Here is a 15,423-nt window from a genome sequence, read left to right on the forward strand (position 1 = left end):
AGACCAGCTAGACCTCCATTCTGCTATCCACTTTGCTGTTGTCCATAGTAGAGAAACAACAACCTGGAGCTTCATGCAGTTCTCCAGGAATTGTATTAATTGCCATCAAGTTGCCTTTGACTTATGGTGAGCCTATGAATGAAAAATCTCCAAGATGCCCTGTTGTTAACAACCAGTCCTGTAAAAGTTGTGGCTTCCTTGATTGAGTCTTATCTACCTGGAATGTGGGTTTCCTTTTTTTTTTACTGTTTCCCACCTTACCAAGCATTATTTTCTTTTCTAATGAGTCATGTTATCTCATAATACATTCAAAGTATGATAGTCTCAGTTTGATCATTTGGGCTTCTAGGAAGAGTTCAGGCTGGATTTGCTGTCGTCTAGGCAGTCCATGGCATCAGTATAACTCTCCTCCTGCACTACATTTCAAATGAGTTCTTTTTATGTCAAGTTTCTTCACACTCAATTTTCACAGCCATACCAACAAATTAGAAATATGATGGCACGGACAACCCTGATTTTGGAATTCAATTGTATGTCTTTAGACTTGAGGATCTTATCTAGTGCATTCATCACTGCTTTTCCAAGTTCTGGTTTTCTTCGGTTTTGTTCTTCTGTATATCTCTGCTTGTTGATGTTTCTTCCTCCAGTTTTTTACAATTCCTTCCCTTGAGACTGATCCATCGATTAAATCTACAAATAGTCACTGTTTAACATTTTTAAAAGTGTCCTAAAACAAAAGTGGGTTTCTGGGCATGGGGGAGGGCAGTTTATGTAGCCCCATGCCACACTGGAACAGAAAATTGGTATTTGGACCTGCTGAAGTTTCCTCCTTGGCCCAATCTCATAGAAATAGGATACAGAGTAGAAATAATTTGCTCCAAGTCAGTTAAAGATCTAATATATTTAAACATCTCACAAAACTAGTTCCCCAGGTGTTGATGCAGCAGCAGTCCCCACCAGTCTTGCAGCCTTATCACGCAAGTCTACATGCTGTGTGCCCTCAAGTCTACATGCTGTGTACCTCTTACTCTTACCCTTTCCCGTCACCACCCCCTTCTCCTTCTGTGTCATGTCTTTTTAGATTGTAAGCCTGAGGGCAGGGAACCGTCTAACTAAAAAGATTGTATGTACAGCGCTGTGTAAATTTACAGCGCTTCATAAATAAAGGTTAATAATAATAATAATAATAATAATAAGTCATTTTTTGACTTATGGCAATACATAGGGTTTTCTTGGCAAGATTTGTTCAGAAGGGGTTTCCATAGCCTTCGCCTGAAAGCATGTGACTTGCCCAAGGTCACCCGGTGGGTTTCATGGTGGAGTGGAGAACTGAACCCTAGTCACCAGAGTTGTAGTCCAACACTCAGTCCACTAGCCATGCTGACTCTACTCAGAAGTAAGGTCATTGTGTTCACTTGGCCTGAGTTATCATAGGAATGCAGATGTCCTGCACAACTGAGACTCCCAAATCATCACTTATGGGATTACTCTTCAAGATGCTTTGCCATTGTCTGATACAAAAGGGCATAATGAAAATTTAGTTTATTTAGTATTTAATTAGTGCTTCAGGTCTATCAATGTCCCTGTCCCTGAGATGTTAGTGACATGATCAATAATCATTTTGGCTGTGTATTGTTAAAAGTAAATTATCCCGTCCACATACAATGTTTTATATTGGAAAGTATGAAGTATTGGTAGACTTCAAAGACATAGCCGTGTTAATCTGAAAAATCAGTATGCAAAGGGATCTTGTAGCACTTTTGAGACTAACTCAAACGAAAGAAGTTGGTAGCACGAGCTTTCATAGGACTTTTATCACACTGGGGGAAAATCAGGGGTTTAAGCAGGCATTTTCTGGGGACAGATGCACATTTGTGGCAAAGATTTTCACACACATTGCATTTAAAAAGAGGACTTATCCTGGGAAGAACCAGGAATGCTCCAGGAACAAATCATTCATGGGATTTCCCTGTGAATGATTTGTTGCTGGAGCATTCCTGGTTCTTCCTGGGATAAGTCCTCTCCAAGTGTGACATTGTGAGAAAATCTTCACCGCATTCATGTGACTGTCCCCAGAAAATGCCTGTTTAAACCCCCGATGCTCCCCTCTCCCGTGTGATAAACTCCATGGACTTGAGCCTATTTCCATGAATCTGAGGAAGTAGGCTCAAGTCTACATAAGCTCACGCTACTAGCTTTCTTCCCCCCGTTAGGGGTTGCAGAAATAACCCCGTTTGATACTGCTTTAACTGCCATGGCTCAATGAACTTTATCACACGGGAGGCAAGCATCCTCCTCCCATCATTAAATCATGTTAATTGCAGGATCGTGGGGAAGATTATCACAGTCTTGTGCGCTTATCCCATTCTTGTCCCATCTGTAAACAGTAATGGACGCGTCATTTGGTATTAACGGGAACTGCCCTAGTAACCCAACTCGATCTGCAGGAAGTGGCAGGATATAAATAAAATAATTAAATTCATCATCATCATCATCTGTCAGAGAGCTCTGGTGCCACAGCAAACTACAAATCCCAGGATCCCATAGGATGGAGCCAGGGCAGTTAAAGCGGTGTCAAACTGGATTGTTTCTGCAGTGTGGATGTGCAAGCTTGGTCTCAAGGGTGCTACAAGACCCCTTTGCACAACGAAGACCTTTAAGTAGCAGGCAACATATGCAGCTCTTTGGCTTCTGTTGGGATTGGAACCCAAACACCCTTTCCAAAGGCAAAATGTGGAAATAAATGTGTTAAACGTGTTTACTTGATGTTTTAGGGGAGAGAGGGAGGGGGAAATTGGGATATTAAATTTATTGTATTGTATGGACTTTTTAATTGTAAGCCGCCTCGATTGTGTTCTGACAGAAAGGCGGGGTAAAAATAAAGTTTATTAATAAATAAGTCTGGGGGGGGGTCTCCTGGCGTTGCTGCCAAAGAGAGAGAGAGAAAGAGAGAGCTGCAGAGCCCACCAACAAAAGGTCGCAATGGAAACCATCCAGGCCGACCAACCAGTTTTTTTCTGGACTTCCCGCCCAATGGTATCGCCCGAACCCCCCCCCGTCGTCCCACTATGGAATCTCCCAACGGATGCAGGCGTTTCCTTTTCGAACTTATTAGACTCTTCGTCGTCGCTCGCGCTAACACACTAACCTCTCCTCCTCCAGGCCCCGCCCCTTTCCTCGATTGAGTCCCTCACTCACCTCTGATCCCGCCCCGCCCCGCCCCGCCCCTCCCGCTCTGTCCGCGGAATAGAGACTCTCTTTGTGTCAGGGGGCCAAGGAGAGAGAGAGAGAGAGAGAGCGCGTGCGCACGAGAGAGAGAGAGAGAGGTGGGAAAGCGCGCGCCTGCCCGCGCGCCCCCGAAAGAAGGGAAAAAAGAGAGAGAAAAAGAAGAAAGCTATTGAGATTGAGAAGTGTATAAAGCGGCCGTGCGGGCGGGCGCGCTAAACAAGAGAGAGAGTAGTACTCGCGAAGTAGTGAAAGGCGCGCGGGCGGGCGAATAGTTTTGTGAGGGGGAGGAGTGAGTAAATAATAAAAAAAAAGAACAGAAGAAGAAGAAAAAAAGGAGGAGGAGAGGAGGAGGAGGAGGTGCTGGGCAGCTGTCTGGGGACGACGACGACTACGACGACGAGTGGATCCCCAGCCCGTTGTTGTTGTGAGGCGGCTCGCCCGTTGGGCCAAGGAGCGGCCAAAAGGGAGGAAGAACAAGAAGAAGAAGGAGGAAAAGAGGACGATTAATCCTCCTCCCTCTAACCCCCTCTGCCTCCTCCTCCTCCTCTGAGGTAGTAACACTGTATGTAGTTTCAAGGGTTTGGAAAGTTGTTGTGAGGAGAGGAGAAGAAAAAGAAGAGGAATAGGAGGAAGAAGGCGAGGAGGAGGAGGAGGAATGTGAGGGAAGGAAAAGAGGAGGAGTGTGGAGTAGCGAAGGGGCTCTTTGGCGTCTGGCCCCTTTGTGAGCCGCCACCGTCCGAGCTGGGTCTCCTTCCTCCCTCCTCCTTTCCTCCCTCGCATTCCCAGCCGGGCAGGAGGAGGAGGACTCGCTCTCCCCCTCCCCCCGGGAAGTTGGGGCAGAAATGGGTCTGGAGTGAGGGGGGTAGGGGGAATATTGGTCAATACTGGGAGAGAAGTGGGGGAGAGATCATGGGAGAGGGGAAGAGGGTTGGTTAGTGGATGGGGGAGGGAGAGAACCTCGGTTGGGACGGAATACGTCCCCCTTTCCTCTCCTTCCTTCCTTCATCTTTCTTTCATTCGTGGCTTCTTTCCTTCCTTCCTTCCTTCTTTCTCTTCTTCCTTCCTTCTTCCTTTCCCTCCTTCATTCCTTCCTTCCTTCTTCCTTTCTTTCTTTTGTGGCTTCCTTCTCTCCTTCCTTCTTTCTTCCTGCCTGCCTGCCTTTCCTTCTTTCTTTTATGGCTTCCTTCCTTCCTTTCCTTCCTTCCCAGAGGGACCAGATATGTCCTCCTCCTCCTCCTCAGCGCCAAGGAGGACAAGGCTCCGCAAATGGGGGGCCTTCGGGGGAAAGGGGTGACCAGAGGAAACGCTCAGAAGCCCTCCCCACCTGAGAAAGATCAGTGGATGCTTCCTCGTCCAGGCTCAAGATGGAGGGCCTTTTGGAATGAATGCCTCCTGGGCAGAAAGGCTGGGTGTGGAGGAGGGGGGCGTGTCCGGGAAAAGGAGGACAGCAGGCCACTGGGGTGTGTAGGGCCTCCTGGGGAGGGGGCAGGAGTAGATGGCCAAAGGGGAAACTTCAGAACTCTCATGGATCAGTTAATGCTTTCTCAGCCAGGCTCAAAATGGAAGACCTTTTGGAATGCCTCCTGGGCAGAAAGGCTGGAATGGAGGGCAGGTCTGGGAAAAGGAGGACTCTCTCTTCCTCCCCTGATTTCCTCTCTCAGGAAGATGAGGAGATGATGAGTGGCCCTTAAGGAAGTCTGCTTTAAAAGGACCCCGTCTCTTGTGGCCGAGGGGAGAGTGGGCGAAAGAGAGATGAGAAACCAAGGAGTTTCCTCCTTTGGGTTTGTTTCCGAAGCAGAAAGGAACTTTAAAAAGAGCCCACGGGTTTCTCCCTTTCTTTCACCTTGTTGTTAATAAAATGCCTTGGAAGTCCCATCCTCTGCCCTGGAAGCCTTTCCTCTTAATCCCCCGGTGAGCAAAAGCTGGCTCTATTACTCAGTGGCCAGAGAGCAGGCCGACTGACTTAAAAGGCATTTTCCTTCTCCACTCGCTTTCCCCTTATTATTTCCCCTCTTTTAGAGCTCAGCTTTGATACAGGAAAACTCGCTGGGTGGCAGAGGGTTGGTATGTTTTGGCTGATGTTCAGTCCTGCAGTTCAGAGATTGTATTTAGTCTCCAATCTCAGCATCTTTTTTCTTGCTTCCCTTTTGGTTGCTAGAACAGGATCAAGATTCTTGCTGTTCCTCAGGGCATGGAAGTGCATTACTGTCTGTGCTGGAAGAAAAGTGGCGTAAATGGATTAAGGTGTCAGATCACTGTTATTTTATTTCATTTTAACAGATGGCTTCTGTATAGGAGCGGATCAGCTGTGACAGTTAGTGCCTCACTTTTCCAGAGAAATTCCAGTCCTGTCCTGCCTGTGTGCTTCTTCCCACAATTCACCTCAATGCCTTCACGGGTGTATAAACTGGTCAGCGGCATCTTCCTGTCTCATTCTCTCTCCAGTCTGTAATAGACTGGTATCCAGGCATTGTGGGGGGGGACAGTTGTTGTTGATTTTCACCCCCCACCCCACCCACAGAAGAGTGAAGGCTGTCTCCATCTGACAATGATGAAGACTGAAGGCAAAGGAGAGAGGACTTTAAGAAGTGCTTCTCCACACAGAAATGCCTATAAAGCTGATTTTCATGCCATTAAGTGCAGTTTTGATTCAGTAAATGCCGATAATACTGCAAACAAATCTGGTCCTCAGCAAAAGCTGACCAGCTCATCCAATGGAGGAGGTAATGACTCACATGTTCGTGGCAGAGCTGCCACTTACGGCAACAGAGTACACAAGATCAAGAACATGTTCATGCAGATGGGTGGCTCTTCCACTCCATCATGTGAAAACAGCCCACCATCTGAGCCAAAAGCCATTGTAAAAACAGTGCCGACGGATCCTTCTCCCCCTTCTCCCAGCAGTCCACCTTTTCTCTCTGTTCAGAAAAATAACCACCTCATTACTGGTCCTGTTCCCTTCAGCAGCCCTCAGGATTCTTTACCTTCTGCTTCTCTCAATGATAAAATTATTTGCAGCAGTGATGAAGGAAATTTAGATAAAGCTGCCCTGGCAGAGAAGTTTTCAGAGACAAGAAAATTATTTGAAAGGAACATAAAAAAGCCATGTTTATTGGACAAAGGTCCTCCTAACAAAACAGAAAGGGCTGAAGAAAAGAGGAGGCACGGCTCTGCCTCTTCATCTGACAGTAGTAATGTAGCAGATCACTTTAATTTCAGTACTGATGTGAGTTCTCAGGTTGCCATAGAAAAAACAGAGAGCGAAGGAAGCAGTGAGCACAAGCAACAACAATCCATTGGTAGCTGTAGATCCTCACTGAATGCTGGACCCATTTCTAGAAGACTTGAGAGTTTTTTAGCTGATAGTGACAGTGAGGAATCCAAAGACACTCTGAAGAATGAGAGCACATCAAGCCCTGTCCAGACTGTGTTCTGCAGCTGGGAATTACCAGGGGTTAGAGAAGACCTATGCATGAAGCAGAATCAGTGTATTGCAGAACATGCCCTTTTGAGCAGCACAAGGGATGATCCAAGAAAGACCACTGAAAGAGATGCAGTAACTTCAGAAAGAGACCAGAAGTATACAACCACCACATCCAATAAAGTGGATAGAGCCCCCATAAAAATCTCCCAAGTAGAAGTAGTTAGAGCTGAATTAATTATGGTGCAGAACAAAACTTTAGGGGGTAACAGTGAAATTGTGGGGGAAGTTAATGTCTGTCAGAAGGAGAAACAACTGCGACTTCCAAGTTGGGAGGAAGAAGAAAAGGGCCTTATATCTGAGGAAATGGAGGAACTTAATGTATGCAAAGATGACCTTAATTTGTGCAGTGAGGCCAATCAGACAGAAGTAAAAGAAGTAGCATCTTTGGAAGAAGATCATACAAGAGAGCAGGTCCATAAAGAACCAATAGGCAATAGTGAAGATGAAGATGAAAATCAGGAGGTACAACACAGAGAGAATTTTAATGAATTTAGTTCCAGTGTTTTTGGAATTGAGAATGCAGCTTTTGATGATGACAGAGAAACAGACTCATATGCTCAGGGCCCTGAAGGAGAGGAAACTTTGCCAGAGGAGGAGTATAACTATGATAGTGACTATGAGGAATTTCCTGGACTTTCTGAGGAGGAAGAGCCAGATCCAGAGAGGAAAGTGAAGTTTTCCACAGCACCTATCAAGGTAAAACATTGTGCATAGATCTCTCCCCGCCCCCGCCTTTTCTCTGATTTATGTTTCTGATTATGGACTTTCTGGAAATTTGCTTGGCATGTGGTATAATTGTTACTGTTTTGAGTACGTTGGTAGAAATGTTAGCATATCTTATCAGAGCCTATCTTGTCAATTAGGATGGGCCCAGAAGCTTACAAAAACCAGTACATGGAAATTATTTCAGGCATGTACATTCTAGGTCTGGATTTTTTTTTTAATGTAAAAAAAAACCCTTAATGTGTTGTTCTGCTAATGTGTAAGTAGCTTTTGAATTTTAGGACTGGAGCATGGCTTTGACACAGCTTCCGGCCTCTTAGGACGCATGCATCATTTAAACAACATACTGTACCTCCAAAGTGACCTGAAGCAGCTTTATTTTGGTCTGTCTGGTCGAGCACTTAGGCCCAATACAGACAGGCCAAAATAAAGCTGCTTCAGGTCACTTTGGATTTATGCTGTTTAAATGATGCATGCAAATCAAGAGTCCGGAAGCCGTGCCAAAGCCATGATCCAGTCCTAAGGACTGGAGCACAGCTTTGGCGCAGCTTCCGAACTCTTAGGATGCATGCATCATTTAAACAGCATACCTCCAAAGTGACCCGAAGCAGCTTTATTTTGGCCTGTCTGTATGGGGCCCTAGTTAGCTATTTGAGGCTGGTATCCTAAGCATAACTATTGAATAGATGTTAAAGAAATTGGTGGAATGTTTCCAAATACACATGCTTAGATTTCAGACTGTACAACAGCCATGCCTAGTCTAGTGATATTTTGGATGGCAACTACCAGAAGCCTTGACCATTGGCCATGCTGGCTGGGCATGATCGAGGTATAAGTCCAAAATATCTGGAGGGACACCAAGTATAGGAAGGCTGCTATACTTTATCACAGGGAATTAAAATGTCAGTACCTGCAATAAATAAATTCTGTTCTAGAACCATCTTATATAACAGATAATTAGGCTGTGCATCCTGTTTATATATTATGTGAGTTATGCTTACACAGCTTCTGTAATATTTGTGAGTTGTACTTTTTTGCCTTTTACTACAGCAGTAATGAGCCAAAAAGCAAAACAAAAATTAGTATTCGATGAGCATCTGGTAATAGATGGCTTGTATAGTCTGGCCTCATAGGGAGCCAGTGTGGTGTAGTGGCTGAGTTGTGGACTAGGACACTGGGAGACCAGGATTCAAATTCCCACTTGGCCACAGAAAGCCTGTGGGTGGCCTTGGGCAAATCATGCTCTCTTAGCCTCAGGGGAAGGCAATGGCAAAGCCTTCAGGACAAATCTCGCCAAGAAAACCCTGTTATAGGGTTGCCATAAGTCAGAAATGACTTGAAGGCACACGATGAACAACAGTAGTCTGGTCTCACTGTGTTAGTCACTTCCTTGTGTGTGTGTGTGTGTGTGTATGTATTTGCCTTCAAGTCTTCTGTTGACTTACTTGTAACCCTATGAATTTCACAGGGTTTTCTTAGGTGAGGAATGATTTTTTTGCAAGGGCTGTTCGACAGTGGAACACACTCCTTCCTTGGAGTGTAGTGAAGTCTCCTTCCTTGGAGGTCTTTAAACAGAAGCTGGATGGCCATCTGTCGGTGATGCTTTAATTGAGATTTCCTGCATGGCAGGGTGTTGAACTGGATGCCCGTTGCAGTCTCTTCCTACAGCACCTGGTATTTGTTGGTGGTCTCGCATCAAAGTGATAACCAAGGCTGATCCTGCTTAGCTTCCAAGATCAGATGTGATCTGGTGCCTTTAGTGTATTTAAGCTGAACACATCAACAACAGAATAAATGGAATACAAACCATCTTCTCACCTCTGAACAGAAAATTATCATTTTCAAAACTGGACTTACACCCAGAAATTCTGCTGAATGTTCTAGTAGTAGAGTTTCAAAAGAGTATTCTGTAGGTCATATTAGAGAATAAAATTAGACAATTACACATTTGATTTTTAAACTTAGGCCTGTTACAGACTGCCAAAAGCTGCTTTGGGTCTCTTTGGAGGTATGCTATTTAAATGATGCATGGGTCCTAAGAGTGCGGCAGTCGCGCCAAAGCCACACTCCATTCCTAAGCACTGGAGGGCAGCTTTGGTGCAGCTTCCGGATTCTTAGGATGCATGCATCATTTAAACAGCATACCTCCAAAGAGACCCAAAGCAGCTTTATTTTGGTAGTTGTAACAGGCCTTAGTTCAGCAAATTGTTACTTAACATCTTCTGAGCCTCATTTCTCTTTTGAAAATGTATGAAATGTTTTGGCAAAGAAATTGCTTTGTATTGCAGCCAGTTTATTGTACTTTCTTGGATCCAAAAACCTCATTAATTGCCCATGGGCAAATTTGAGGTAAACTAGTTGAGAAAAATATTTATCATGTGAGAATTCGTTTAATTGACTAAAAAGAGTCAGCTGACATATTTAATGTCACTTTTTTGTCATTTGTTACCCTAGGCCAAAATGTTTTTATTTTTTCCCTGTAAAGATAAGTGTTTGTCTTTTGTCCATATCATATTCATATTTTAGTCTATAATTTTAGTCTATAGTTTATATGACATATAGTGAGATGTAACATAATAGAATGGGAGCAACTGGATGACAGATTCACTACCTCCACCCCTTTATAGTACTGTTTTCTCCCTTGTCAGCATTACATCTTCACCAGTGCTAACAGGACTAATTATAACAATTTCTTAATTGGTGCTTGCGTACCTGTTCTACACTCTTGTTAAGGTGGAATCTTGATTAATGCTATTTGTAGTTACCGTGAATGAAGGTTGAATGCTTGAAGTATGATTGAGAGGGGGAAAGCAAAGGAGGTGGGACTCCAAGCCAGAGCAGGAAGGGCTACATACAAGTGACCATGTAGCCTGCCGCCAATAATATAATCATGGTTAAGAGAGTGGCAACATTACCTTTGCTGAGAGCCAGTGTGGTGTAGTGGTTTGAGTGTTGGACTATGACTCTAGAGACCAGGGTTGATTCCCAGTGAGGCTGTCTGATCTTTGTGGGTTTCTCTTGAAGGTGACTTGGAAGCTCCTTTCTTTTGTAAAGCATTCATAGTGGTTTGAGTGTTGGATTACGACTCAGGAGACCAGAGTTCTATTCCCCACTTGGCCATGGAAACTCACTGGGTGACCTTGGGCAAGTCACATGCTCTCTGCTTCAGGGGAAGGCCATGGCAAACCTCTGAACAAATATTGCCAATAAAACTCCATGATAGGTTCACATTAGGGTCACCATAAATCAGAAATGACTTGAAGGCACACAGCAAACAGTGTTCTACCTGTATTTGTTCTCATTTGGCTAATGAGTTTACTCTGAGCGTGGGATTTTGTTGTTTGTTATGTACTGATTTATCTCTTATTTGTAAATGCAGGATATGTAGCAGTATTCTATAAGAAGCAAGGTATTTTTCATTTTATATAGGTTCGCAAAATAGTTTATATTAAAGTTCTTGTTGGTTGTGTTCAGTTGGTTAGTGCTGTACCAAGCTGAAATGTTCCCTCCCTTAAGATATTGCATAAAGATACTAGATGGAGGTAACCTCAATACAAAAAAATTATTTAAACTTTCAAAATCTGTACTATCATAAACAAATATTGTGATGGGCATAAAAACATTATTTTTATTTAAACAAACAGTTATTTTAAATCAGTGTTCTCTATTGCATCTATATCTTAAAATCAATGTGCATAAATACCATTTTCCAGTTGCCTCCATATTGCACCCTTTTTATGCATTAAAATCCCCTCAAAAACCTGCTTTAAGGTACTAGGATACTCACTGCAGGAGGTTTTTAGCACCTGAGATAACTATGGGGAAGCAGAAGGGACCAAAAATCCTGACATTGCTGCATGTGTCAGATGAGATTTAAACACAAATAGGTGACTGGAACAATGAGAGCTGACTCTACAGTACTCATTATCCATTAAAGATATGTTTGGGAAATGCTGATTTTTTAAAAAAAATTCACTATAGGTTCAGCCTGTGTCCTTTGGAAGGGCCTGTTAATTGTTCCTTTATAAACTTGTGTGGGGTGTGTAGATGTATGTATGTGTGGTCACTATTTTTTTAAGCTTCTTACCTGAGTTGAGCACTTTACTTATCCCATCCCACAAGCTTTCAGATCATACTTTTGCTGATGCCATTCAGTTTTCTCTTACTGCAATCTAAGTCTGATATCACAACAAATTACTTTTATCAGCTTTCTGGTAAGATATCATATCCTTATCCATGGAGAACATATTCCATGACCCCAAGTGGATGCCTGAAACTGTGGATAGTACCGGATCTGTACCTGTAATGTTTTCAGACCATGATTGACCATGGCTAACTGAAACTGCAGACAGCTTTATTGTATTTTTGGTCCATGGCTGACTGTGGATAACTAAAACCACGGAAAGCAAAACCGCAGATAAGGGTGAACTGCTCTATTAGATGTGAGATTAGCAGGGTTTTTTTAAAAAAAAATGAAATGAGTCATTCTTGGGATTAAAAGAAAAGCATGTAAACATACATCACTAATAAAATCTATTTTATCCATAAGAACTTAGAACTTTGTCATGTACACAACCTCCATTTTCCATCTAAATTTCATCTCCCTACACAAATACACTTGTGGTTTCTGCACCACAAATATGAAGAGCAGTTTAACATGTTTCAGCAAACGTTATTCACATGTGAAATGGAAAAAGGTCAGGTAAGCCTTGCACAAATAAAGAAAAACATTCTGTAACTTCTAGAAACCATTTGAAAGCTTTTTCCAAAATACATTCCAGGATGATTTCTTTCTTTCAACAGCCTCTGCTTTTCTTATGATTTCCATGTTGATGGTGAAACTTATGAATCTATGCTATTTTAACATGCCAGGGTGCTGGTGAGGGAGGTTAATTTGCTTTCCCCCGTTTCTTTATATTTTGCTTCATATATGCTCAGTAAGTGATTCTAGAATCAGCTGTTTACCTTGGCTGTTGTATGTAAGTGCACACAGGTACAGTAAGATTACTTAGAGCAGAATCCCATTCTTTCCCAGGTCAAGAATTATTGTTGCAGTGTTTACTGCAGGCACACTGTGCTGGAGACTAGCATTGAAGGTCTTTTGGGAGCCTTCCTTTATCTCCTCCCAGTGCCAAAGCTGCCAAAAACAAAACAAAATCTTCCAGCTAGGCAGAAGGCAAGTGAAGGCTGGTCTGGGCTGGTCTCATGTAAAAAGGCTTTGTCAAAAGGAGCTTCTTTGTCAGAGACTTTGTTAACTGCTTATATTTGCAGAATTATTGCTTTTGCCAAGAGACCGAGCCATTTTGAAATTACAGTTGGGCCTCTATATCCATGGGGGATCTGTTCCGGATCCCCCCCTCCCATGGATACAAAAAAGCAGGATTTCAAGTCCCATCCTCCCTTATGGTAGTGCAACATGCATGTGCCTGCTAGTGCACCTGCATGCATTTGCAGCCATTGGGGACAACAGGGCTTGCCATCTTCGCATGCTCAGATCTGCAGATGTCAAGCTTACAGATATGGAGGTCCAACTGTAATAGACTCCAGAAAACTCACCCTACATATACAGTACTGTACTTACAACTTTCTTTACTAAAACTGAAAGTATCTATTCTTGTCTTGCTACTTCTGAACTTTCTTCATTATCAACACATCAAATGTCTCCTATGTTTTCTGCTTTCTCCCCTGTCTAGTTAGATGAGATATCCAAAATATTGATCACTTTGAATCCTTCTACCTGCTCTCTTGATCCTGTTCCTTCTTGCATCTTAATTACCGTTGCCTTGCTGTTCCCCCTACTCTTCTCCATCTTATTAATCTGAGTTTAATCATGCTCATTTCATTTTGAGTTTAAACATGCTACTTCACTTGTTACATAGAATCACAGAGTTGGAAGAGACCACCACAAGAGCCATCCAGTCCAACCCCCTGCCATACAGGAATACACAATCATAGCACTCCCAACAGATGACCATCCAGCCTCTGTTTGAAAACCTCCAAAGAAGAAGGCTTTGCATACTCTAAGGCCGTATTTCACTGTTGAACAGCTCTTGCCATCTTCTCTTTCTAATTATCATCCTGTTTCACTGTTGCATTTCCTCTCAAAAAATTTGGAGTGTATTGTTTATGGGTGTTGTTTCAACTTTTTTTCTCATGTTTCTGTAATAGATCTTTATCAATCAGGATTTCACCCTTTGCACTCTTCAGAGATGGTTCTTATGAAGATCACAAATGATTTAATTTAGACCAATTATAGGATGTTTTTCAGCTACCTCAGAATGGATGCTTCATTGTCACCTAAAACCTAGTATGGCAAAGACAGAATTACTTCATTTTCTTCCAAACCTTTACAACATAATTCTCCATCACTATTAATAATATTCTCATTTAGCCTGTTAAGGAAACATGTAATCTTGGCTTTATTTTTTACTCTTCTTCATCTTTTGTTCTTCACATTGAAGCTGTAGCAAAGTCATGTCACTTTTTAAAAATAACATTGCCAAAATTAGATCTTTTATTCCTGCTTCTGCTAAGATCTTACTTCCCCTGGTCATTTCTCACCTTGATTATTGTAATCTTCTTTTGTCTGGTCCTCTGGTATATCATCTTAGTCTTCTGCTTTCCATTCAACATTCTGCTGCTAAGGTTATCTTTTTGGCCTGTTGTTTTGATCACGTTATCCCAGTTTGATATCTCTTCCTTGATTACCCATTCTTTCTAGCATTCAGCTCAAACTTCTTTTAATTTTGAAAGAACTACACAACCTAGCTCTCCCTTGTCTTTCAACCCTTATATCTGTTTACAGACCTACTTGAGATCTGAGCTCTAGGAACTCTAGGCTACTCATCCAACCAAGGATTTCCCCATCCTGGGCTCGGCTTCATCCTTTCTCACTCGCTGCTCCATACTCTTGGAATTGCTTCCCTGCACATTTGTGAACTGTTCTTTCCCTCATTATCTTCCATCATTATCACAATTAAAAACTTTTGTTTTTTTCAAAATCTTTTAGAATTTTAGTTTCATATTGTTTTATGAATTTGCTTTACATTATATTGCTTTTTATCTAGATAGTTTGATTTACAACTGCATTGCATGGTTTTATATTTTCATTATTCCATCCTTCTGTGTGTGTATGTGTGTGTATGCTCAGACATACACATTTAGTTTAGATTGTACACCTTTAGCAGGACCCACTGTTTTTGGTTGTTTCACTTGTAAAGTGCCATGTGCATTAGGGGCATGGAACCTGTGGCCCTCCAGGTTCTGATGAACTACCACTCTCATCATGCCTCACCAGCAGCCAAGCTGAAGGAAGTTTTAGCCAGGCTCATGGGAGCTACGCTACATATGGCATTACCATAAGGGGAGGAGCTACAACTAAGCCCTCATGAGCCTGGATAAAACTTCCTTCAGCTTGGCTGGTGGTGAGACATAATGAGAATGGCATTTCGCCAGACCTCAGAAAGCCATAGGTTCCTCATCCCTGATGTACATTGATGGCACTATATAAATAAACAATATAATAAACAATAACAATAATAATTATAAAACTGAAGTTGAAGGCTTTCACGGCAGGCGTTCATAGTCTTCTGTGGATTTTCCGGGCTATGTGGTCGCATTCTGAAAGAATTTATTCCTGACATTTCACTTGCATCTGTGGTTGGCATCTTCAGAGAGTGGTAGCATCGAAGTATGTGGAGTGTGTGTGTGTGTGTGTGTATACGCAGTCTTTGGCACCACTTGGAAACTGGCTTTAAGGTGTTTACCTGCCCTCTGAAGACCTTTGGCTGGGAGGAAGTCATTTACATTTTAATGTCAACTGACGTACACAGAGATTAACATGTAAATCACTTCCTCCGAACCAAGGGTCACACAAGTATGTATATACTTCCATGCCACCACCCTCTGAAGATGCCAGCCACAGATGCAGGAGAAACGTCAGGAATAAATTCTTCTTCCAGAACACGGCCACATAGTATCTTTGTGGT

At 42.7% G+C, this 15,423-nt stretch overlaps 2 protein-coding genes across 5 annotated transcripts in view; one reads left to right on the forward strand and one right to left on the reverse strand.

The window, feature by feature from the left end:
* The window catches only part of RAPGEF4 (Rap guanine nucleotide exchange factor 4), a 372,660-nt gene that overhangs the window by 283,445 nt on the left and 73,792 nt on the right, over positions 1-15,423 (reverse strand). The window lies entirely within an intron of this gene.
* The window catches only part of LOC121928848 (neurabin-1-like), a 69,984-nt gene continuing 57,825 nt past the window's right edge, over positions 3,265-15,423 (forward strand). For 2 of the 4 annotated variants that reach the window (XM_042464137.1, XM_042464128.1), the window contains exons 1-2: positions 3,266-3,779; positions 5,509-7,408. In XM_042464137.1, coding sequence (XP_042320071.1) covers positions 5,777-7,408 — 1,632 coding nt within the window. In that variant the 5' untranslated portion in view covers positions 3,266-3,779; positions 5,509-5,776. Of the gene's footprint in view, positions 3,780-5,508; positions 7,409-15,423 lie in introns of all 4 variants that reach the window. The other 2 variants (XM_042464120.1, XM_042464144.1) reach the window with 2 other exon arrangements.

Source organism: Sceloporus undulatus, chromosome 1 (genome assembly GCF_019175285.1).
Source record: "Sceloporus undulatus isolate JIND9_A2432 ecotype Alabama chromosome 1, SceUnd_v1.1, whole genome shotgun sequence".
NCBI lineage: Eukaryota > Metazoa > Chordata > Lepidosauria > Squamata > Phrynosomatidae > Sceloporus > Sceloporus undulatus.